Source organism: Solenopsis invicta, chromosome 4, assembly GCF_016802725.1.
Source record: "Solenopsis invicta isolate M01_SB chromosome 4, UNIL_Sinv_3.0, whole genome shotgun sequence".
Classification (NCBI taxonomy): domain Eukaryota; kingdom Metazoa; phylum Arthropoda; class Insecta; order Hymenoptera; family Formicidae; genus Solenopsis; species Solenopsis invicta.
Genome location: NC_052667.1, coordinates 10,485,067 through 10,512,386, shown reverse-complemented (window position 1 = coordinate 10,512,386; position 27,320 = coordinate 10,485,067). Strand labels below are relative to the sequence as shown.

The window sequence follows — 27,320 nt, the reverse complement described above, 5'->3', positions numbered from 1 at the left end:
GCTAGGCTTACGGACTACTGTTTCATCTTGTCAAATGGATAATTTAGACATGCAAAGAAAAGTTAAGATTATACTTTAAAAATCTTGTATGTATTAAAGAGTTCTTTTATTAAACAAAAGCAATTTGTTGTATGGAAACAGCTGTCATCTTTTTGAATAAATCGTTACTTCGTCTCTGTTGATCTCAAGAGTTAGACGTGTTATCAAACACTCAGTTAAATGTTATTTTTGCCTTTTAAATAAAAGTTCCATCTGCCCATTTAAATTGTATACTGATTATTTCGCACATCTACAATGGGAAAAACAAGAACGAAAGGGTAATAAGCGGCGTTGGACTGCTCTTTCGTTAAAATTTAATAAGGAACATAAAAAAGAAACTAGAGTACATCAACAACAGGTTTCTGCTAACCACGTTACAATAAAAAAAATACACAACATCATACAGCATCAGCATGTATGCTCCCGACGTTAATAAAGTGCAACAAAAGAGAAACAACTTCTTTCAATCACAACAATCTACAATGCACCCTTAATAAAATACCACAACAGGATAAAGTCATACTAATAGATAACCTTGATGTTAGGATCAGAAACAAGGTTATAAGAGGAATCAAAAACAGATATAACAAAGAAGCAGTCAACGAAAACGGGGAACACTTGATATATTTATCCGCTCAAAATGAGTTAAGGATAACAACACTTTCTACTGGCACAAATCGCAACACAAGTTTACACATGAAAACATAGGGTCACAGGTTACTCATAAACTATATAATAACAAATAAAAATATACATCCGTCAAAAATACTAGATGTGAGAATCTTAAGCTTAGCGAACACAGGAACCAACTATAGCATAGTGCTCGCTAACATATGTGGGACAATACAAAAAACAAGGAAGGAACTTACAAAGACTATCATAAAATAAAAAATAAAATCTTTAACAAACGAATCCCTAAAAACTCTTTACCAAGCGAGATTAGCACAGACAATCTGCAAGAACAAGATATCGGAGGTTGATGACGTAGAGGAGGCATGGACAAGCTACACACCAACGTGACAACAGCAGCACTGAGAAGGCACTGGGAAAGAGAAAGGTAAAGCAAGGTAAAATAAACCATGGTTCACACAAAAAGTGAAGACCCTAACAGCAGAAAAGAGAAAAGCATATTTACAACATAAGGAGGTGAGAAACAGAATAAATGTAAAAATTCAAACCATGAAGCGCAAATTCTGGAAAGAATTCTCATCTGAGATGGAGTATGACCTATGTAGAAGTCAGAGAAGAATATGGAACATACTCAGGAATCATAAAAAACCGTTAATAAATTTATCAACATACCTAAACATAATAACAACAAGATAACGGGAAAAACATTTCCAGAGGCTATACGATGTCGCCAACATGGAGGAACAGCAAAAGTACAATGACATAAAAGACAAGGTCTGGACTATGAATTGGGCCATAACAAAGAAGAAAATAAGAGTCATGATCGTCAAACTAAAAAATCGAAAGGTCCCGGGACTATACAATATTAAGAATGAAATGATAGAACATAGAGGAGAGGTATTCATAGAAGATTTACTTACCATCTTTAACGGAATTCTCCTTCGGGGGCGACAAGAATCCCAAAAAAATCGAAAAAGTGTATAACAATACCTCTGTATAAAAAGGGGGACCCGGAGAACTATAGAGGGATAAGTCTTCGAAGATCAGTAGCAAAACTCTCTACACGGAAGAAGTGGCATTAACAAGCACCGCGGAAGAGCAGCAAGGATTCCGGATCTGCAATTGATATAATCTTCATATTCCGCCAAATAGTCGAAAATCGAATTTAACAAGGTCGCCTATATGTGCTTTATCGATCTTACAAAGGCATTTAACAGGTCAAGCTCGCTGATGTATTAAGGATATTGAAAAGCCAAAAGCTAAACACACGCATAAAATTATCAAAGAATTGAACTCGGCAATAGCACTTTTATAAAAGCAGGAGATAATATCACTAAGAATATACCATCTCAATCGGAGTAAGGCAAGAGGACAGTCTAAGCCCGGTGCTGTTTAATGTCATTATGGATGAGATCATCAAGGAAGTTAAAACGACTAGTAAAGGATACAGGCTAGAAAGCAAAGAAATAAAGATATTCTATTACGTCGACAACGCTGTAATCGAGGATGAAAATAAATTATAAAGACTTCTATACTAATTTGAGCTGACTGCCAAAAAGTGTAATATGTCCATATTGGTTCCAAAAAGCCAATTGTTTGTGATAGTAAAAAAGCAAAAAAAAAAAAAGGTAAACTGGCAGTATACGACAAAAGCGTGAAATAGGTTGAGACTTTCAAATACCTGGGGGTCATATTATAAGTTACAAGAATCTGAAAAAGAGCTCCGGAAGCATGCTGCACGCGTTCCCGGAGCCCCCCAGTCATGGACCAGGGCAGGGCACCCGGAGAGGTTTTAGTGGGTATGTCCCCGCCGACACGTCGTCGGCGGGGAAGAGCCCCACATAACCACCAGGCCTCCCCCGGGGCCTGGGGTATGCGGTAACGCATTTCCTCTCCGTTATAAAAAAAAAGAACCTGAAAAAGAAGGTATAAACGCAAACGATCAAAGCCACTATAATATCTGGTTACCTGAGGGACATAATCTGGAGGAACAAACATATAAAATTGGAGAGCAAGGTTAGAATATACAATAAGACCTGCGTGAGGCAATGTTGACATATGTCATAGAAACGAGAGTGGAGACTACCATCACCAAACGACTGATAAGAACAGAAATAAAAATCCTAAAATGCATCACTGGCAATACCACACGAGACAAAATATGTAATAAAGATATCCGCAACAAATGCGAGATTTAGGATGTTGTAAGATGGGTCAGAGCCACAAGATGAGCGTGGAGGAACCATGTGAAGAGAATGGATGATGACAGAATAGCAAAGATCGCTAAAAATGAAAAAGTAAAGTCTTCTAAACTAAAGGGATGACTGCCAAAGTTGGACATCAACATCGTAAAAAGAGTAAAATGGATAAAATACAGGATTCAATTTAAAAATAAGTCGAAGAAGAAAAAGAAGGCTTTCGTTTAGTAATTAAAAATTTTAACGTAATATTAACGTATGAAAGTGTTAATATATGATGCATTTGACAAGGAGAACATGGCAATCCAATTTTCATAAAATTTTGATTGTGTGGTATTCACTCATACATTTACTACGGTAAGCCGCAAGACTTATTATTTAGACATTCTCAAAAAAATAACAATAAAATATTTCTAGCACCTATAATACCGTAACAGAAGAACTAGCGGCAGTGTTCCTGTAAGACGTTGACGTTCGGGATTTCAGATTGGATCCTTGAAAATAAGACTGTTGGGCGAGAGCGCAATTCGAATACCGCACGTTCCGGTTTCCCCTGGACCAAACGCGCCATGCCACGAGCGAGTTAACGCGAACTACGCGAGCGCTGCGACGAGCGAAGCTCGCTCTTTTCTTTCACAACTGCGGACCCGAACGGATCGTTCTATACGCAAAGCTTAGAAATAAAGTGCGTTGTACCTGTCCACTACCGTCTACACAGTTTTGTCACCATCTCGCAACTACACAACAGAGAATTGGCGACGAGGATGGGATCCGCTAGCGGGAAAAGAAGAGAGACTGCTACAGCACAGACGGGAAACCGGTACGCACCACGAGGTACACATATAACGTTGCGAGGCTTACACCTCATTTTTTCATACTAAAAGAGTGTTCCGCGGTTCGAGCGTGAGCAAGCACGGTGTAGAGTCTACATTTTTCTTTACAAAGAAGCGGTAGAGAAACCGCACGTGCATAGTATACAAAAACGATAGAGCGTGTCGGTGCATGCCCAGAGTACGTGGCGCGCGCGCGAGGCCGCATAGATACGCACATAGCAAGAAGTTTACAAACCGACGACGTTACGAAGAGCACAGCTAGCCCTACCAAAAATTTCCTTCGAATCATACCGGCGTGTGAATAATACACACACAAGACATGGCAGAGGTTGTTACACGGTAACCTCTCGATCGACGTATTCGATCTAGCCATCATAGAATGGAAAAGATGGCTACAACGTTTCTTGGCCGCCATCAAAATCTTCAAAGTTCCAGCCGAGCAACAAGTACTGTACTTACTGCACTACATCGGTTCAGAAGCATTTGATGTCATTTGCAATAAATCGGCGCCTGCTGACCCTTACACTATTCCATTCGAGACTCTAGTTGAAAACTTAGGCGAATTCTACGCCCCGGAACCGCTGGAAATAGCGGAGAATTTCCGTTTCCACCAGAGGAAACAGAAGGAAGGGAAATCCGTGAAAGATTTCGCTGCTGCATTACATAAATTGAGCATTCATTGTAATTTCGGAAATTACCTGAAGTCGGCGCTGAGAAACCAACTGGTTTTCGGATTATCAAGTCTCCGAGCTCAGTCGAAGTTGTTTGAAACAAATGTACACTTGACCGAAATATTAAATGTAATTATTGCGGCACGTCAGGACACTTACGTAAAATTTGTATGGGGGCAAAGCGTGCATCTGCGAATCAAATCGAGGAGGTTTTGACGGCAGAACATCCAAACTACCGTGATAAATTCTTTAAAACGCTCATGGTTGACGGGAAAGCGTTGCGTTTCGAGATCAATAGCGGGGCGGCAGTCTCTATTGTAAGTATTAACACGATCAGACGTTTATTCAAAGAACGACGGTTACAACCAACAAATCTACAGTCGCGTTTTGCAAAACTTCAATAGAAGCGGTCGGCATGCTGCCGGTTTCCGAAAATTCTTTGTTTATTCTTGCAAATCAATTTCGTCCCCTTCAAAGTAATCCCCCCCTGATATAATACACTTATTCCAACGGATTTTCCAATCTTCGAAACAGTTGTAATAATCGATTTCAGGAATGGCCTTTAGCTCCTTCTTCGCAGCGGCTTGAATCTCTTCTATCGACTCGAAACGGTGATTCGTGATTTTTTAACCAAAAACTCGACTAATATCGTTCCACAACCACCGTATTCACCTGATTTGGCTCCATGCGACTTCTGGCTATTCAGCAAACTCAAGCGGCCGCTCCGGGGACACCGTTTCGCTGCGAAGAAGGAGCTAAAGGCCATTCCTGAAATCGATTATTACAACTGTTTCGAAGATTGGAAAATCCGTTGGAATAAGTGTATTATATCAGGGGGGGATTACTTTGAAGGGGACGAAATTGATTTGCAAGAATAAATAAAGAATTTTCGAAATAAATGCAATGTCACCTTACTTTTTGGACACAGTAGTATATATTTGTAACTAATCATTAAGTTATACGTATGCTTTTGTAAATGTAAATATTTTTGATTGTATATAATAATTTTTTAAAATTAATTTTCATTAAATCATTTTTTTACTATTAGTACAGATAATTCATCACGCATTTGCATATTTTTTTAGAAATTTTTTTAGGTATCTCATTGCTTCTGTAAATATTTTAAAATTATGTATATTTATTATAGGTAGAATTCAATTTGCAGACTACAAATTTAAAGCAACGTAATTTAGATACAGCGGTTATAGAAAGTTTGCAATGTATTGAGTCTTTAGAAAGAAATTTATGCTATTTTATAAAAATTTGTTATTTAGTTCATATATTATCATATATTGCCGAATCGCTTCATTTACTTAATTAAAATAATTTACAGTATGTATCTTTGTGTGTATCAGTACATACCTGTTTACCCATCGGCTCCGGATTAGTAATAGTTGTTTTGAAAAATCCGTTCCAGTCAAGTCTCCCGTACAAACCTTTCCAATTATTATGTCGGTTCGAGGTATGTGGCAGGCACCATGGAATCAAAGTATTAAATTGTTTATCAGTGGGATCGCACGGTTGACCAGTGCAGCAACTGCATACTCCACGAAATCCATTCTGCGAGTTTCTCCCAGCTTTCGGATCGTCATGTAAATATTCTCTAAAAAAGAAGAAAGCAAAATTCAAAAGTTAATTAATCGAATTAAAGAATTTATGGCATAATAATTTGTGGCGCATAAAGAAAATGCAGGAGGTTAGATAGTTCAATGCCAGAGTAACTATAAAAAATATAAAACAATGTAACCGGGTTTGATTGCAAGTTCGTAAATATCAGGGAATAGTAAGGATGGCAAAATTCCATATTTTTCTTTTATTAACCATTGTCCATGTCAATAAAAATTGATATTCCCCCCCCCCCAAAAAAAGATAAAAACTAGTCTTTTTTATTAATAAAAATAAAATAAATAGAAAAAAGTATCAATTGATGGAAACTTTTGAATTTAAACTTTATCTAAAATAAAATTTATAATAGATTGGGAATCAAAGTAACAAATAAATAGTAAATATACTAAATTGTGGATTCAATTTCTATGAATCCACTTGAGCTTGACATATATTGTCAAGGTGATGATCTGAACGTTTTAGCTGTCGGTAGTAATTCGTTAAAAAGTTATTAAAAAAAGTTTTATATATAAAACAAAATTTCTGTCATTTAGAAATTAGATTGGGTTAAGTTAGTTTAGGTTAGAAATACAATGAATTAATAATTACCATTAAATTCAAAATATTTAACAATAAAATTTGAACGGACAAAACAAGGTCAAAGTCGAGCAAAATAAAGGTCTAACGGCAATAAATTAAATTTCTAATGTGTCTAAGAAACAGATTTACTACACAAACATGATTCGGACTTACTTGTCCATCTTCAGTATGTTACAATTCATCGGATTTAAATAAGGATGCATCAAAATTTTTGACAAACTTTGCAAAGCTCCACAGCGAGAAATAAAAATTGCACACAAATGCAGCATTCAAAAGCATGAATCTTTCATTTGCGTACTTGTATGATTTTTTTTCACTGGGTTATTCAACACTGAAGTAAAAATGGTTTTTTAACTTTTTTTACTTTAATTTTGCTGTTGAATGCATTTATAAACAATTCAGTTTATTTTCAATTATTTTTTTTATATAAAAAAAGGACGGCGGTTGTGGAATATATCTGGAGTGGTGGAATATCATAATATTTCGTATAATTCGTGTTAAACTCTAAAAGCAACTGTTAAAATTACTTCGTTACCAGGGAGTCCACTCAAAATTTATAAATCTATTCCATGAAAATTCCAGGATTTTCCAAGAATTTTGATCAAAATTCCAGGTAAGATTAGAGAATTTTTGTATGCAGCATTGAAATAAATTTATTTTATTCCACACGCACTTTTTAACATATTTTAAATACGTAATCACAAAAAACAGAGATTTAAATTATTAAATTAGAAAAAATACTGAAAAAAAGTAATATCAAATAATGCCATACAATAACCTGTCTACAATATGTATCTAAGTGTCAGAAGTACAGAATTCGAAAAATGATAAAACATACTATGCTAATTTAGCATAGATAAAGAATATTATATTAATTGAATAACATATTGAGGAACAAAGAAATTAATATTGAGTAATTAATTATATAAGCCTTGGTAATAAAATAAAACTCAACAGTCATAAAACTATTTCGCAAAATCTTAAACATTAAAAAATAAAATTTATGTACCACAAAAACTATTTAACACAAATCTTTTTCAAGAAAAAATAGTTTAAAAACTATATAAACATAACTTATTTAAAATTGTAATAACAAACGTAATTTATGTATTAAAAAAACAGCTAAATAATATTTATATACAGGATGTTTCAAAAATACCTACCAAATACGCTACGAGATTCGTTACATAAAAATAAGTAATAAAAGTTCTTAGAAGAAAAGTCGAGACATCAATAGTTTTTGAATGGTGAGCTGTTGAAGTTTACCAATTACGGAGCGCTATCATCCAGCGCTCAGACATAGCACACTCAAACAGTCTTATGTCTTTTATGTCTTAATTTTTATGTATTAACAAAACAAATAAAAAATAGTGATATTTAAACATTTCGTTGAGTTAGTACTTATAATTTAAAAAATAATGATTCGAGTCTGCTTTGTCTTCAAACATTTGTTTATTGGCTATTTTTATGAATAATTTATGTCATAGGCGACGTTGACAAAATTAACAAATTGAAGGGATTTCGAGTTTTTTCGGATTGAAAAATGCTGCTGCAGTCCGTGGAATTTGAAGACTGCGGGCGCGTCTGTTCGTGTGCGCCGGATGGTTACGCTCCGTAATTGGTAAACTTCAACAGTTAACCATTCAAAAACTATTGATATCTCGACTTTTCTTCTAATAATAAAAACTTTTATTACTTATTTTTATGTAAGGAATCTCGCAGCATATTCAGTGTTAAATATTTTTAAAATACCCTGTATAATTATTTATATATATTTGGTGTACAACATAGTTCGGTCCGTTTTCAAAAGATGGCTCTAGGTGCTATAAATGGTTGACGGTAACAGCTGATTTTTGCTGTACCGTAAAGTGTTAACAACTGTCAACCAAATATTATTTACAAGCCTTTGAGTTTTGCACAAGTTTAATTTTTACTGCGTTAAAAATGTCAAGTTTCGTTCCAAATAAGCATTTGCGGGAAGTTTTGATTTTCTGTTTCAATTGAAAGAAAAATGCAGCTGAAGCGCATCGAATGCTTGTGGAAGTGTATGGTAAATCTGCACCATCGAATAAATCTTGCAAAGAATAATTTCGACAATTTAAAAGTGGTGATTTTAGTGTTGAAGACAAAGAACGTTCGGGTCAACCAAAAAAATTTGAAGATAAAGAATTTGAAACATTACTCGATCAAGATTGTCAAACGCAAGAAGAACTCGCAAAAACATTGGAAGTTACTCAATAAGCTATTTCAAAACAACTCAAAGCCGCGAGATACATTCAAAAACAAGAAAATTGGGTTCCATACGAATTGAAACCGAGAGATATCGGACGACAATTTTGCATGTCCAAAATGTTGCTTGAACGGTGCAAAAAAAAGTCTTTTCTGTATCAAACTATTACCGGGGACAAAAAATGGATTCACTACAACCCAAAACGCAAAAAATCGTATGTAAAGCCCGGCCAACCGGGAACATCAACGCCGAAGCCGAATATCCATGGTGCCAAGGTGATGCTCTGTATTTGGTGGGATCAGAAAGGTGTGATCCACTATGAGCTGTTAAAATCTGGTCAAACTATCACGGAAGACTTCTACAGGCAACAAGTGATTGATTTAAAGCGAGCTATAGCCGAAAAACGCCCAGAATATGCGACCAGACACGAGTCCATAATCTTTCACCATGACAACGCTTGACCTCATGTTGCTGTTCATGTTGCGGTTAAAAACTATTTGGAAAATAGCGGATGGGAAGTTTTGGCTCGCCCGCCTTATAGCCCAGACCTTGCTCCTTTCGACTACCATTTGTTTCGATCAATGCAGAATGCTTTGACTGGAATACGATTCACTTCAGAACAGGGTATCAAAAAGCTAGATTCATTCTTGGCTTCAAAAATGAACGCTTCTTCCAGAATCCATAAATTGTCAGAAAAATGGAAAAAAGTAGTGGCTAGCGATGGACAATACTTTGAATAAGGTATTAATTCATTTTATCGTTCAAATAAATGCATTTCTCAAGCGAAAAACGGACCGAATTAAGTTGTACACCCAACAATTTCAGTAAAATAGATAGATGAAATAAAACTATTCAAGCATTGTACTAATCTTATTTCAAACAATAAAATTTATATTAAAGACAAATGGTAGATTAATTCCTTATTAATAAAAAAAGTAACATATTTCTTATTTACGTTATTTTATTCCATTTCCTGTAAATGACACTGAGTCTCTCAAGTGGAAAAAAAAACATCTTATTTTGTAATATCAATTTAAAACAAAAATAAATAAAAAAACAATTTCTGTGGATTATATACGTACAATTTTTTGGAAAAGGTACCATCGCTCAATTTTACCACAATATTCGGTAAATCGCGCCAGTCGGAACCAATCGTCGTTGGAATATAACTCATTCGTGCCTCTACAAGTGAACTCATCCCTTTGCACATGTGATCCATCAATATCGATCGATACGATTTACCTCTCATCTGAAATAAATAAATCAAGTGAAAACTTTAATGTTGGGATGTCGTGTGGCTATTTATAAAAACGGTATTTATAATTAGCGAGTGAATTTGTAGTCGCAACATTAGGTACAAACTTGTGCCCCTGACTCGGACGGAATAAACCGCCATTTTTCTTGTTTTCTCTGGTACAAATTTTTCAGAATTTTTTAATTAAAAAAAAATTTCTATATAAACCCCATACATTTTTAGAATGTTTCTCAGATTTTCTCAATAAATTAGAATAGTGCTGTCTGGAATTTATATTTAAAATTGCAAAACTCTGTAAAGTTCACTTTCTAATTTTTATTAAAAATAAGTTTCAAGATTAATTATAATAAATCTAAATGATAAATTATTATAATAAATATTAATTATCATCACAGCCTCAGTGGTCGAGTTGGCTAAGATACTCGTATCGGAGATTCGGGAGGTCCCAGGTTCAAACCTTGGCTGAAGTGATATTTGTCGCAATAAATTTTTTACAGTTTTTTAAAGGAGAGGAGGGAGTTAATATTAATTTCAATTTTAATAATATGTGATATTAGTAAAATCTTGTTCAATGTAGGACTGTGTTATGACTGAAAAAATAAATCGGCGCACAGTTTATTGAATTTGAAGAAAGTACCTATATAAAATCACACAAATAATACAAGCACAAACACCTAGCTGCAATCGTAGAAGGCATTCTTGTTCAATTCATATTGATACAGTAACGGTCAAATATCTCTCTACTAATAAATTTTAACTTATAATAAATCTATTATTGTAAATCTTGAAAATTATTTTTAATAAAAATTGGAAAGATTGAATTTTACAGTGTTTTGCAACTATAATTATTTATTTCAAATATTTTCCTATTTCTGTAATTACATTTTTCAGATTATGTAATATTAAATTCTTTATAAAAATTATGTAACATTATGATATAAAATTTTATGTAAAATTATTTATAACATTTTATATAAAACAGATTAATATATACAACTTGCAATTAAATTAATTTACATTAACTTGCATTTTCAAAATTTATTGTCAATTCTTCTTCAGTATTCATTTTTCAGTTATACAAAAGATTATTCGAATAATAAATTACCTAATTTTGGGGATTTTCCAACAAGTTACACAGAGGCCATAGTGTAACACTGTGTCCAATACGGAGTGTTCCAACAGTGACACAGTGTTACACTGCTTGATATGACAAAAAGCTAAGTTTCAGCGTGTAATGCACATCAGTACTACCAACATTTAAAAAAAATGATTGATAGCCATGTCTGATAGATCCATGAAACTAACCAAATATAAAAATTTATTGTATTACGGCAATAAAATTAGCGCATCGCGTATTATCACGGCGAGTCAGTAGAAGGATACTTGTATTAAATAACTAAAATCTAATGCAAAAACTATCAACTTTGAAAGATTAGTCTATCCTGGCAGATAAATCTATTATAGATGCGCTAAATACTTGTAAAAATAAGAATAAAAGAATTCTATAATGCACTTTTGTGTTACACTATGAAACTAAACTGCGATCCAACAAGTACCTTACCCAATATAATATAGTGTAACAGTGTCTCCTAGCTAAAAAATTTTAATATTTTTTAAATTAGCAAGATATTCGACCAATAATGTAAATACAAATCTAAACAAGAAGGCCTTCTTCGGTCGTAGCTGAATCTTAGTGCTTTTATGTATTCATGTGATTTTATATACTTTCTCAGACTCGTGCCTCAAAAGCATTTTTACACATAACCGATTATTGTGAGAAATATCATCACAGCCTCAGTGGTTGAGTTAGACACCCGTATCGGAGATTTGGGAGGTCTCAGGTTCGAACCCTGGCTAAGGTGATATTTGTCGCACTAAATTCTTTACAGTTTTTTCAAGGAGGAAAGAGTTAATATAGATACTAGTGAGCATCAAGTATTATTAAATTAATTTTAATTTAATAAGTGATATTACTAACTCTTATTTGATTATAACTGTGTTATATGACCAAAAGTAACGGTGCGCAGTTTGGTTGAGTCTGAGAAAGTATATAAAATCACACAAAAACACATAAAAACACATAAGATCCAGCTACGACAAAAGAAGGCCTTCTTGTTTAGATTTTTTAATTCTTTTAGATTATCATGTAATATTTAAAGTTACTATTTTAAGAATTCTTTATTTTATATGACAAATTCTGAGAAAAATTTTCATCGAGGTTGTTTTTAAATAAGATTAATATTCTTATAACAACATTATTGTCATTGTCGGACCGCAAATTAACCCTTTGCGTTACTTTTTTCTAGTGAATATAATTTTGTGAAATTTGTTATCCAAAGGTTTTTGAGGTCGCTAAGTACGATTCCGGTGTAAAAAATACAAAATTTAAAATGGCGGATCCAATATAATAAACGGAATTTTCAAAATCAACCAAATTTGCTTGAAACTTTGAAAATTACGTTTGCCACATTAGTCCGCCATATTACATCTGGTATTTCGAATTTGGTATTTTTGACATCAGATTTATAATCGGAGACTTCGAAAACACCTGAATAACAGGTTTCAAGCGAATCCAGTTGATTTTGATAACTTTATCCGTCATATTAAAGTCACCATTTTAAATTCTTAACATTGAATTCGTAATAAGAGATCTCGAAAATCCCTAAATAGCAAGTTTTAAGCAAATCCAGTCGATTTTGATAATTTTGTCCGCCATATTGTATCCGCTATTTTAAACTTTAAATTTTTAATATCGAATTCGTAATCAGCAGCCTAAAAATCTTTTAGACATGATTTTGAAGTGTAGGTTATTACGTAAAAATTTTATTCCAACTTTGATCTCTAAAAATGACAATTTTTCAGTATACATTTATTAATAACCAATTATTTAAAATATGATTAATTTATTAGTTAAGAGAAACCTTTAGCAATGTGAAACAATTGATTCATTGATCAAATAAGCTTAGATGATAAGTGTAGCTCCCAGAACTACAACGCGACGCAAGAGGTTAAAGTACATTAGCTTCTATGAGTTACCTTTCTCTGGAAATGTGTTATTGGTTCACTGTTATAAGGCATCTCTTCTTTATTTGAACCACTTTTAATTGGTGGAAGGTCACTCAAGGCATCCTTGACGGTAATATTTCTATATGGAGCTGAATCCTTTCGTATATATTTTATATAGTACTAAAATACATATATTTTATTAATATTAATAAAAAGAGCACAATAGAGACATCAATAAATGTATTTTATGCACTGTAACGCGTTGTCATTATATTTATTTGATCCTGATAATTTTTGTCAACTGTTTGCAGAATCGAAATCGCAAAGTACAAACTATTTATATATACAGGATGTTCAATAGCAAATAGAAAAAAATTTAAAGAATGATTTTAGAAAATAAAATAAAACAAAACAAAGAATAACAAATACAATTAAAGCTTTGTTTTTATTTATAAATGTTTAAATTAACATCAAGAACTGATGGCATAGGCTTACCTTATATTTAACATTTTCGTCCAGATTTAACTTATTAAATGTTTAAATATTCATATGTTTAGACATTCTTTATGTATATATTACATAAATATTTAAATAGAATTATGAAACCAAAAATAACAAAATTTCGAAGAAAGCTTCGTTTTTTAAGGGGTAATATTCATGTCTAAAAATGATAACTTAAATTCAAGAACTTTTTGTGAATAAATAAATAACTTTATTTAAAATCTTAGCTTAGAAGGCTTTATTGTACATATAAAACCCAGTCAAAAATATTTAAAAAATTTGTCTTATATCCCTTGAAAAAGTTTAAACGCGTTTTCCTCAAAACACAGTTTTTCAAACTTGCATGGTACGTTATTCTTAGAATTTTTATTTGATTAACTTAAAATTTTATCACAATCTTCTTGTACATATTCTATAGTGAAGTACATAGGTTTTTTGCGAAATGTTAAAAACTCTTTTTGTGATCAATATTTCTTTAAACAAATATTTGGGCATATTATTTATAGAAAAAAATCTACTTTTTTCTATAAATACCTTCCATTTCGGTAAAAATAAATATTTTTAAAAATTTCTACGTCCTTCATTAGTTTTTAATATGTAGATAATGTAGATTTTTGTAGTATTGTTCTAGTATAAACCATGTCGCAAAAAACTTGCTCGCAAAAATGCATTCATTTATCCATATTAAATTCTCAAAAGGTATAATTTTAGGACCTCAAGGTGTTATCTCTTAATTATAACGTTTAATCATTCAAGTGCTTTAAGTAATTTTTGTGGTAATCTTGGCTTAAGTTGTACGTCTGGTCTCAGTACCAAAGATTTAGGTTCAAATCCATTAATATCATTATTTTTAATTGATCTTATGGAAGGTAATGACAAACCTTTGCAAAGAGAGAGTTGCTCTGGCGCATGCATTAAACGGAAACCACAATCTTTAGTCGGACCGACTTAAGAGAAAAGAAAGCAATTTTTATAAGTGAATATTTAATATGGCCATTTGTAAGATCTCACAAAAATAAATGAAACATTCGATTCGGCAGAATAGTACATTATGTACCCCGGAGCCGAGCTTTGCCGTTCTCGACTGAAAACAGCGTCCGAAGTTGAGAACGCGCTCGGCTCCACGGTGTATACGGTATTTTATGCAAAAAAAGTACGCGTCACACCGCAGAAGAGTATTGCAACATCTCCAATTATATTGCGTGGCGAGAGGGGTTTGGGGGGGCAGAGCCCCCCAGCGGGGGTCCAAGAGGCGAAACCCCCTGGCCATGAGTGCAGAGGGCAAAGCTCCCTGCTGGGGATCCAGAGGACGAAACCTTCTGGTCAGGGGGCGGGTTCGGGAAAGAGGGGGCAAACCTCCCCCGACTCAAAAAAACTATTTCTAATAAAACTATTTCTGATGAAACCACTATTTCTGATGTTACTAAACTCGGAAATTTGGAACAATATACTCCACTGCACGCGAACTTTGGTCTGAACACCCAACTACCGTGCGTAAGCCGAGCACGTGCGTGCACCCGGCTAACCTCTCCGCAATCACGCGCTACTACACACGACACGCGCCGCGTTTGCGAAAGGTCCCCACTTTTTTACTTACGACTATTACTCAACTCTTTGAAATATGCGTAAAACACATTTCTGCGTTGTCGCTGTAGTTTTATGCTGCTTTTTATACTCGATAAACGCCGAATACGCCGTGTCGTATTTGTTGTGTGAGACTTTTGGTAAAGTGTCGACGCATGCACTGTTGATCAATTCAGCAAACTCTGGCGGCGTGCACTGCATTAATTCCTCTTTTTCTTCGTTCTCCATTCTTTAACTGCTTGAAAACGCACAAGGTGTTACTGAACACTTACTACCTTTGCTCATGCATTCGATTCTACGCATATCATTCTACGCTCAGCGCATGCTTCATGAAATGCGCGGAGTCACGTGACAAAAGTGCGCATGCGGAACCGTACGAGAATACTGATTTTGCTCATTTTGCCGTCCACGGATGGCAATATCCACCACCCTAAAGATTGCCCATTTACGGCCACGTTACCAACTGTCCTGCAATATTGCAAAAACGTGCTTCCTATTCATAAAAATAGTTTCTTAGATCGCTATATCGGTATCAGATTCTGAAGTATTGAAAGATCATTTGACACCTCCTTGTACAGTGTGTAAAAAAATATATGGGGTATATCACAAGATACAGGACAAGAATGCACGTCGAAAAATCCGGAGTAATTTTTTGATTTAAGTTTTCTGTTTGTAGTTGTGGCGTCCGTCCAAACTCCATTATAATACACCCACGCACTTAAATAATTCTACGACGCCACCGCTATGCGGCGTTCAAACTCAAGGCCGGTGTGCCCGTCCGACCGTCACCAGACGCGCGCGCGCGCACCCGCCTAGTTCCGCGGCGCTACCGTTTCGCGGCGTCCGAATTTAGGAGTCAAGCGCGGACAAAAGCAGGATATAAGGAACTCCGAGAGCCTCGAGAAACCAGTTTTCGCTCGCCTATCCACGGCAAGTACGTTTACGAGACAACATACCGTTGACCTCTGACGCAGTATTCCGGCAAAGACCTTGTCGCCCGGCACGTCCTCCAACTAAGTGCCGACGGTCAAGCATGGGTTCCGAAACAATTAACGTACCGATCGAGCCTAGCTCTCGGGAAAGGCCTCCTCAACCTCACATAAAGCTCTGTTCTGTGAGCCTTCCGGTAGAGCCCAGCTCTCGGAATATAACCACTCTCCCTCGCATCGAGGTTGGCTCTGCGAGCGTGAGAAAGACTTTTGGAACCGACGTCGAGCCCGGCTCCGTCAAAGAAGCTAAAGTCAGACACTGCAGTGTTGAGTTCGGCTCCACCAACGAGACCCCAGGACTGCATGGAAGCTAATTCCGCTGCATCTGCCTCCGGCGAGACGAAATAAGCCACCGACGCTCTTCTTGAAGGACGAAGACCCAAGGCACGCACGACCAATTTCACCTTCCTGGTTGTTGAATATTCCGGAACATCTTCTGTCACCACTGGCCGCTTCGCCATCGGTTTCGCCTCCAACAGCACCAACTCACGAGCCGAAAATCAACAGGACTATGCAGACCGACGTCCACTACGTCACACGACGGTGCCAAACTCCGGCTAAGTGAAAATGAACGAACAGACCTAACACCAAAGAGAACTAACCTCCCAGAAGAGACAACGGACAAGGAAACGCGGCCACCTTCTTGGATCCCAGAACCATTAACCCAGCGTAACCGGAACATCAAGAATCAAACGGCCTTTTTCAGGGCCCCCTCACTAAAAAACCTAATTGGAGTCAAAACCGCCGACTCTACAACAGAAACCTAAAATTGCGAACAAACCCGCTAAATTGGCGAAACCGCCAAAGTAGTTAAACGGTGTTAAAGTTTGCAAATCAGTGCCAGTCTACAGACGAAAAGCAAGAATGGGAAAGTAGCGGCTATTCTTCGCCGCTCTCAAATGACTCTTCGACACCTCAAGATCTGGCACCATGGAGCGATCTTGAAAATTGGTTCCAAGAGACCTTTTAGTTCAAGAATTTTCTTTATCTCAAGAATCATTTCTGATTGTTTGGATTTTTGGTAATCTACAGGTTAGAAAAGGATTCCACTTACATTCCGGCCTTTAAGATATTCACTTTCTTCGTCAGAGAGTCGAGAGTTAAAAGAAGATGTACAAACAAATCAAGATAATCACTAGAGGTAACCAGATTAAATTTGTTTCTTCTAAGGCAGGAATTATCACAGAAAAAGAAAAGGCAAATTTACCATTAAGAACTTCAAATTCTTCTCTCGGACAAATCAAAGTAACAAAAACCAAGCCGTCAATTACTCAAAGTGAAAAGATGTAGAAAAATTAAAACAGCTATCTTCAAGGCACGTTATAATCAGAAATAATTGTATTTTTTTTTAAATATATTATACGTTGTTGATTGTTAAAATTGCTTTTTTTATTGAATGCGTTTAACAAAATATTACCATCGCTATATTTAACATTAATAAATAAAAAAAGCCTTAATCGTAATTTTATTATTTTTGATTTTTCATGTTACTTTATCATCTATAAACACTCCTTAAATTCTCTCCTGTTGTCGAACACCCTATATACACACGCACACACATGCATACGCGGTGTTTCATAAATGCATATCAATAATTTAGGAAGTAAATTTATATTTTAAAATAAGTAAAAAACATCAGATAAACATGTATCCTACATACATTATTTTTCAAGTTATAAATGATTAAAGATAATATTCAAAATGCCCACCTTATGAGTCAACACATGTTGCTGAACAGCTTATTGTTAGTGCGTTTAACCTTATCTAATGTTTACAAATAATATCCATCGATACAAATCAGACAAAATTTCTGGATATGTCCTTGGCTATCAAGCAAAACTTGTGGTTTATGCATGATAGTGCTCCGTTTTATTTTCATCTTGAAGTGAGAGCATTCCTAGACAACGCTCTTGTAAATTGATGGATAAGGCAAGGTGGACCATTCTATGGTCACACAATCTTCTAATCTCAGATTTTTATTTTTGGGGTTATTTAAAATCTATTATGTATTTAACACCAGCAAACAATATGGATAATCTGCGAGAAAGGATACGAAATGGATTTAAGACTATTTAAAGAATGATATTTTTGAACAAACGCGGAGTTCAATGCTAAAGCGTGCAGTAGCGTGTTTATGCACGACATGAATAATTCAAATATTATCTTTAATTATTCATAACTTAAAAACTAAGGTTTGTAGGATATGTTTATATGATGTGTTTTATTTTAGTGTATTATTTTAGTGTATAAATATACCTCCTGAAGTATATTAATATGAATTCATAAAACACTCTGTGTGTATATACAAGGTGAATCTAGCAATTTCAACTGGAGCACACCAATTGCACATTTCAGATGTCGGTGCAACTTTGTGTTCGGCTGGTCAAATAGTGCAGTCTCTCAACGGTGCCGCGTGTTCGTCTGGGCTCGGTACACCGCACAAGTGCATATTGGGTGTACACAAAATGGACCTGACAAAATAGTCGAAGCCAGTTAACGTAATATCGGTAATGTTGATAATTCGGGTAAAACTGATGCTTTTCATTTAGTGATAAGTCGACACAAGTATCATAAATGCCTGTGTCGACTTGTGTCATTAAATGGAAAGCACCATGAGTTTGTTTGAAGCCGTCTACGTGTTCGGCTGTGTTTGCCCGTTGCTATCAATCCGCTGTCAGTTCGTACTTTATTTTCTATTATTATCTTTGCATCAGTCGTATCGTTCCTGTAATCTTGGAGACGAGAATCAATAATCAAGAAGAACAATAAAAAGCACTCACTGTCACGATTTACATGTGATATTGGAATTATTAACGTCTCCATCGTAAAATAATAAAGACGAATTAATGAATATAGTTGTACTACGCAAAAAAATAGAGCAAAAGTTAAAAATTACATTGAAGAGGTTGTACGAAAAATGTCCGATAAAACGGTAAGTTAGATTAACTACCCAGTAAGCAAGGAACATTAAATGAACGTTTTAAAACATTGATTTTTGTGACTTTTATCGATTGTCTCGGCTGGACAATTATGTTGCAATCGATGGCTAAATATAAAAACAAAGATACAAAAAATATGACGCTCTCGTATCGTTTCGCGCGATCTCGTGTTCGTAGTTGTTGCAATATACACTGCCGCGGTGGAACTCAAAATATTTAGTGCAACATTGCAGGGGTGTACGCACTGTACACACTTGCACCAGTTCGACATACGAGGTGTGGCAGAAAAGTAATAAGACTGATTTTTTTGGCAACAATTTTATTTTATTTTTATACATCAATGTTATTCCTCTTAAAGTAGTTTCCTTGGGCAGCTATACATCGATGGAGGCGTTGTTTCCAGTCTTTGTAGCACTGCTAGAGGGCCTCAACTGGAATCACTTTCAACTTCTCGGCTCCTTTGGTTATCGATAGTACCAAGATGACGTCCTTTTAAGTAGTTTTTGACCGGCAAATAGGAAGGCTGAGGAACTACAGAAATCCCTTTTTTTTTAAAAAAGGGATTTCTGTGGTTTCCCAGCCTCCCTATACGCCGATTTTAGTCCGCGTGACGTTTTTTGTTCTCCAAGATCAAAAACCATTTAAAAGAACGCCATCTTGATACTATCGATAACCAAAGAAGCGTAACCGAGAAGTTGAAAGTGATTCCAGTTAAGGCGATGCTGGACTGACGGTGAAACTCACTCGACGTCGGTACTTTAGATTGCTACAGATTTTTTTTCTACGAACTGTGGGTCGCGCGTGAGGCAAAGAGTAAGGGGAATAGGCTAGCGCTCTTTGTCAAACGCACTCTTTCCTTGTTCCTTTGACTTTAGCGCCTCTAATGCAACATCAAGGAACTAAACTAGTGCTCTGTCTCACTCAGTCTCACTCTTCACCGATTCTCACATCGATTCTGCACGCATACATAAACACGATATTTTTTATTGGAAATATCTTTTATACTAAAGCTTCTAGGATCGTTTTGAAAGCACACTAACAATCTTACGTGTAATTCACAGTACGCTGGATGGTTATTTTGTAGGTACAAAGTCTAGAACTTTTATACACAATATATATCGTCACGAGACTACTACAGAAGCACATAGTTTTGCAACTTTTTTCCGTTTTTCGTGTCAAATTGTAGCCAGCGTATTATGTTTTGTCAAAACTTTAATTGTAGAGAAGGATTTATCATTCTGTAAATTCAATAAAAAGTTTATTGAAATTAAAAATAATAGTGTTTAGTCGGTATCTCCAGCATCGCCTTAAGGTCTTCTAGTGCTATAAAGACTGGAAACAACGTTTCCGCCGATGTATAGCTGCCCAAAGGAACTACTTTAAGAGGGATAACATTGATGTATAAAAATAAAATAAAATTGTTGCAAAAAAATCAGTCTCATTACTTTTCTGCCACACCTCGTAGGTGGCGTACTGATGTGCCACCTATATAAAGCTGGTGCAAGTGTGTGCAAGGCGTACACCCATACGTTATCAATTATACTAATTGGCTCAGACTATTTTGTCAGAACCACTTTATATACACCCAATATGCACATGTGCGGTGTACCGAAAGGTATCCAGAAAAACACGCAGCACCGGTAAAGAAGACTGCACTATTTGACCAGCCAAATACAAAAGTTGCATTGACATCTGAAATGTGCAATCGGTGCGCCCTAGCCGAAATCGTTATTAGATTCATTCTGTATATACAGTGTTTTAGGTTATTATAAATGCGTGTCAATATACTTCAGGTATATCTATACATTGAGGTATATCTATACATTGAAGTAAGTAAAAAACATCATATAAACATATGTCCTACAAACCTTAATTTCAATTAAGATTCACCTTGTATACAGAGTGTCCAAAACCAAATAAAACATCTCTCGTGAGAAAGTAGAAGGGATTAAGATAAACCAAGATGTCTTATACCATTCTGCAATATTTGCAATAATTTTTGAGTTACTAATTATTAAAGTTGTATGAATAATAGCGCGCAGAAAGAAAATCACTTGCCCACCTGAACCGTAGGTCGGCTCAGCGTGTCGACATTGACGATCCGATGTTCGATGATAGGTGGGCAGCGCGCTGTAAAGAAAAGGATAGCATGCCAGATCTACGCGCTGGGTCGTCCTATGGTTCAAGCGGGCAAATGCTTTTCTCTCTGCGCGCTCTTATTCGTACGACTTTAATATTTAACAGCTCAAAAAAATTGCAAATATCGCAAAATGATATAAGACATTTGGTTTACCTCGATCTCTTCTACCTCCTCAAAAGTGACCATGCGAGTGATTTGGAACATCCTGTATACAAGGTGACTCTAAACAATCTTAGTATTCTTAGAAAGATGTATTCCTCATTTAATTCTAAGACAATTTTTCCTTTACAAAAATTTTAACCAAGGCTTACTTTTCGAATTATAAAGAGAAATAGTTCGCAAATTACGAATCAAGTACGCGAGGTAGACAGGAACGGCGCAACTCACCGTCCGAAACGGGCGATTATATAGAGGCGCACATTGCAATCAGCTGCATGCTACACATATTTTTCTATACACATGTACTGTCCTCCCCTCTCCTCTTTATCACCCCTCTCTCTTTCATTCTCATTCACTTGCTACGTCTTTATAAGATAATAATGACTGAATGATTGAATAACAGTTTACTTCAAAATGCATCTTCACTACTATGTGATAAACCATGTCTGAGCGCGCAAATTCTAAGTGTTACAATTGGTGAACTTCAGTCACTTATAATTGAAAAGTATTAGGTCGAGTCATAAATAACTTCAGTTTTTTTACCCATACTCCCAACTTGCTGACTTTCCCTAGTTTTTCCAAGTAGCGGCAAACAGTTGATTGTGATGTATTTAACTTTCCTACTATTCGTATCTCCAAAATGGAATTTGGCAAACAAACTTCTAACTGTCCGATCGCTTATTAGACTTTTAGCGTATACACTGCATATTTTTTCAACTGTCGCTTTAGCACTATTGTCATGTTTAAATTCCCAAAGCATGGCAAATATGCACTTGTTCACTCTCTATTTTAAAGGTTATGAACAACAGTTTAATGAAACGTGCACCACACAAAACAGTTGTCAGAAGACTTATCTATTTAGTGAAAGCAAAAACTCATTTGTCCGGTGACTTATAATGGGTAGATACAAACATAGACATTCTACCTAGCTGTGTCGGAAGTTATTTATGACTCAACCTAATATTACAACCTCGACATTTTTGTATTAGAATATTCCTAAATACAGAATCTATTTCATAGATTTTGTATTAGAATTTTTGTCTTAGAATATTCCAAAAAAATCCATTCATAAAAGGACCTCCGGTAATTTTGGAACCCTACACATACACATAAGTATAAAAAAGGTAAAATAAATGTACCTTTTTGTTATCCACTACTACAGTCGTTGAGCAACATTGTTTATTAAACACATGCATTGGTTCTGGATAATTTGGAAGTATCTCTCCAGGTGCAGCGGCTATGAGTATCATTCTACAAAATAAAATAAAAAATTATTGTTAATAAAATCAAATTAGACGTATCAAGCGACATTTCGATTGTGAGTAAAAAAAATGGAACAAACCTTTTTCGCGTTTGTGGCACACCATAACTTCCAGCTTGGAGAATACCAAATGTACACTGATAGCCCATACGAACGAGACATCTTAAAGTTAATTTTAGCACCATTCCTTTTTTACAGGACGTGAAATTTCGCACATTCTCCATTATAAAAAATTTTGGTTTATAATAATCGCAATAAGACAGAAACGAGACAACAAGAGAATTTTTAAATAATGAATACTGTCGCGAATTGAACCGATTCATGCCACTGAAACCCTGACATGGTGGACCGCCACATATGAGTTCAACCTCTCCTTTCTGAGGAAGTTTTTGGCCATTATTATCTACTTGATCACCCTGAAAAAAAATACAGCAAAATACAAAGAAAATATAATATGTTTCTCTTATAAATATTATTATAATTTAAAGAATAAACTTTTATTAAAAGATGTAACGTGTATCTATTCTAATTAATTAAATATAATAATCTTACAATTGTAATTTATCATTGGCAAATCATTTGCATAGAGTATGTATCTCTAGTATTTATGTTAAAGTAAAAAAAATAGAGGCAAAAGTAATTTACACGCAATCACTTGTTATGTGTTTTATATCATATCGGTAGTATCAAATTAATTGTGATTTTAATTTTTTTTTACTGCTAACATTTTGCGTAGCATGATGCTATTGCGCTTGTTCCAACGTTACGATTTGTCAACGGCATAGTGCTGTCATATTTATTTCGACGCAGCACTATGCTATCGCGGCATTTTTCGAGTGCTCCAATTTGAATAGTTTTGTAGATGTCAGCGTTTATACAGGGTGATTCAGAACGACCCATGTGTCCCTGTAAAAACGTGTTCTTGGATAAATTCTGAGACAATTTTTCCTGTACGAAAATTTTGTCCGACGCTTACTTTTTGAATAATAAAAAGATAAACTTAGCGAATCACGGGCCGTGTACACATGGTAGACAAAGGCGGCGCAACTCATCGTCCGACGCGGGCGCTTACCCTCGATGAGTTGCACCGCCTTTGTCTACCATGTGTGCACGGCCCGTGATTCGCTAAGTTTATCTTTTTATTATTCAAAAAGTAAGCGTCGGCCAAAATTTTCGTACAGGAAAAATCGTCTCAAAATTTATCCAAAAACACATTTTTACAAAGACACATGGATCGTTCTGAATCACCCTATATAATAAAAAAATCAGCAAAATAAGCATAGCTATATAAGTACGTCTTATATTTTCGACGAGTTGAAGTAAACGAGCGGAGTAAATCAGAACGATCGCGTATGGTAAAGTTTTAATAAATAAAACTATAGTGAATTGAATGAATTAGGCAACGTAGTAATCCAATCATGTAACGTTTTATGTTTTTCAAATATTTATTTTTTATAACACTTTTTAAATATTTAAAAAATATTGGTTGTGCTTCAAAAAAATACATAGATGACACAATGTAATACTACAACAAAAAGTATTCCAACTGTGACACAGTGCTACATCGCTTGATACTATAAAAACCGAAGCATATAAAATGTTTTAATATCATCAATTTTCCAAAATATTGTATGTTCAAAAGACAATAATTATGTTCATTTATAATATAAACATAATCTACGTTGTATAGAAGAAGATTATTGTTCAGTGTATTAAAACTAGAATTTTAATATGTTTCAACAAAGATCTTACACAGCGGAACATAATATAATGTCACTGTGTTTTAAAAACAACTATTCTGCTAATTGGAAAGTAGCAAATTATTATAATTTATATAAAATAATTATTGTAGGAAATGTAAAAAACTTAGCGGCAATTTCGTGATACATAAAGTGTAGAGACATAGTAAAGGCTAAAGCACAACAAAATAGAAATGCTTCGCCCTTGTATTCTTTGTTCAGTATGTCTTGTACATCCAGGTTTGGGTAAGTCAATTTATTTTATTTGTATTAAAGTAAGTTAAAGCTAATGATTATAAAATCAATTTAGTTACGTTAAAAATTACCCGCTCAAAAAGTCGGGAGATCACACGTTCGATGCTTGGCTAAAGTGTAATTTTTCGCAACAAATTCTTTATTGTTTTTAGGAAGAAAAGATATTCACATGTGTAAAGTTTCATACTTAATGATATATATCATTGAAAAGGTCTTTGAAGGTAGATTTTAGATGTATATCTCACTTGAACGGCACCTCTACAAAGCAAAATTCGCAATAGAAGAGAGAGAGATAGAGAAAGAGAGAGAGAGAGAGAAATTTTGACTTTTTGAAAAATTGGTTAAAATTATTGCTTCAAAAGTGAAAGTTTCTCTATTAGCAGAATTATTTGGCATAAATTTTAATTAGAATACTTTATTTAATAAAATATAAATCACTTTTTATTTTAGCAACAAAAATAAGAGTAAAAAAGGAGAAGCACAAAAATAGAAATAAAATGGAAAAATTGCTTATGCAACTACATTTATGTGCAAGATGGTTTTTCTACGTCGAGTACAATTTTTAGAACGGTTGGTGGCCGACTTGACAAAAAATGCTCCATATATATCATTTTCATTACCTAATAAGCTTCATAAAAATATTTTCTAAGTTATGTCATTTTAAGTTTTATTTATGAGCATTATTCGTAAATAATCTATACGCCGTATACCCCCATGGAATACATGGGAAAAATGCAAACTTTTTTTAAAGTTTTTTCTAATATAAGAATATATCGTATTTTTATTTTTTTTTATAGTAGACAAAATAAAGTTTTTATAGGTTTAATTTATTTCCCTTATACTTAAACATACTTGACAAATTAAGTTTTAGATAGGTGCGACATATACAGGGTGTCAGGTAACTACCGCCCCTGGTTTCGTGGATTGATAGATCAAGTAAAACTGAGTAGAAAAGTCCTTTAGCATTTTTTAATATTTGCCATAGTTAACAAAATAAAAATTAATAAAGTCTGCGAATAAGCGTGTATCACCGCGCGCAAGGACCGCCCACCGGTCGCCGAAACGTAGGCAGCCGAGGCAGCCTTCTCCCTCCTTGCCGCGCCGCTCGCAGGCCGCAGCTACTGCTGTTTTTCCCTCCTCACCGCACCGCGCCGCCCCTACAGCCGCGGCTGCCTACGTCTCGGCGACTGGCGGGCGGTCCTTGCGCGTGGTGATACGCGCTTATTCGCAGACTTTATTAATTTTTATTTCGTTAACTATGGCAAATATTAAAAAATGGTAAAAGACTTTTCTGCTCAGTTTTACTTGATCTATCAATCCATGAAACCAGGGGCGGTAGTTACCTGACACCCTGTATACTGAAGTTATTCTAAATATATAGAAAATGGTGTGACAGAAACCTACGTTCATCACTTTTTGTAACAATATGTTGCAATCCTCTGTAAAAACTGTAGCCTTCGAATTGTTCAAGCGATACGCATTTGCTGCGGCTTCCTCTTTCTCAATTGCCCATAGACTCTCAGCTACTCCCGCTTGATGCATTCCTTCAGATAATCCTGCCAAACAAAAGTGATAATAAAAGGACTTAAATGAGAGAAATAGAAAACGATAAAACTCTAAACAGAACATCAAAAGAATGTTAAAGTATGAATGTTTCTAAACATTGAATCTACATGGTTTTTATAAAGTCTGTTACTATTCTCTATAATTCGGAAACGGCACAAAATTAGGAAAAACCGTGAAATATGTATTCAATCATTTCAAGGAACTATTCTTTTAAGAAGATTGAAAAAGTTCTTCTCAAGAAGTGGAGAACCTAATCCAAAAATCTCAAATAAAGTCCGACATATTACAGTATATCATTTGAAAGGATAACAAAATAAAACGGGCCAACGTGTATTAACTTCCACTTTGAACCAAATGTTTGGTTCAAAGTGGAAGTTAATACACGTTCACCCGTTCGGAAGTTATTTAAAATCAAAATTCTAAAAATTCATTATTTAAAAAATCGTTATTCTCATTCGGAAAATCCTAAAAAAAGACATTTGAGGTAAATGTTCGTTTTTTTAAATTCATAAGTTGGAGGTTGGAAAAGGTAATACTAGCGAAACTGGTGTTGTGTACAATGTGTCTTATAATTTGCAGTTTTTGCACTATCTGTTCATTAAATTCTTTAATCATTATCAATGTATTTCAAATTTTTATTTCTTGTTTATATGTTGTTATATTAAAAAATTTTGTCTCGCCTTACATGTTATATGGTCCTCCGCGATTTTATACGTCTATAATAGAAAAAAATTAAAAAGAACATTTTCACACTTCCAATGTTTTTTAAAATTTTCCAAATAAAAAATTTTAAATAGCAATTTTTTGAAAATTAACCTTTTTTTTTAATTTTGACCTTAAACAAACAAATCAACATAACAGCTTCCGCTTTGAACAAACAATTCTATTTTTTTTCCTTTCACAATATACGATAATATGGCGAATGAAATTTTTGAGTTGGGCATTTCACGAGAAGAAGCAATCATCTCGACTTTCTTAAAAAAAATAATTCCTCGAAATAATCGAGCATGCATTTCGCTGTTTTTCATAATTGTGAACCTTTTCCGAAATATACAAGGGAACAACAGACCTTATAAATATGTTGTATATTCTTCTTCATTGATTGATAATGCTGCAATAT

General features: G+C 34.8%; 1 protein-coding gene across 5 annotated transcripts in view; it reads right to left on the bottom strand.

Moving 5' to 3' along the window:
* LOC105197972 (DNA (cytosine-5)-methyltransferase PliMCI) overlaps nt 1-27,320 on the bottom strand; it is a 67,718-nt gene that overhangs the window by 2,271 nt on the left and 38,127 nt on the right. For 3 of the 5 annotated variants that reach the window (XM_026141132.2, XM_026141131.2, XM_026141133.2), the window contains exons 10-15: nt 26,039-26,190; nt 22,722-23,056; nt 22,519-22,630; nt 13,098-13,247; nt 9,889-10,055; nt 5,734-5,974 (exon numbers count right to left, since the gene is read on the bottom strand). In XM_026141132.2, the coding sequence (XP_025996917.1) occupies nt 5,734-5,974; nt 9,889-10,055; nt 13,098-13,247; nt 22,519-22,630; nt 22,722-23,056; nt 26,039-26,190 (1,157 nt within the window). Of the gene's footprint in view, nt 1-1,589; nt 1,786-5,733; nt 5,975-9,888; nt 10,056-13,097; nt 13,248-22,518; nt 22,631-22,721; nt 23,057-26,038; nt 26,191-27,320 lie in introns of all 5 variants that reach the window. The other 2 variants (XR_003269508.2, XR_003269509.2) reach the window with 2 other exon arrangements.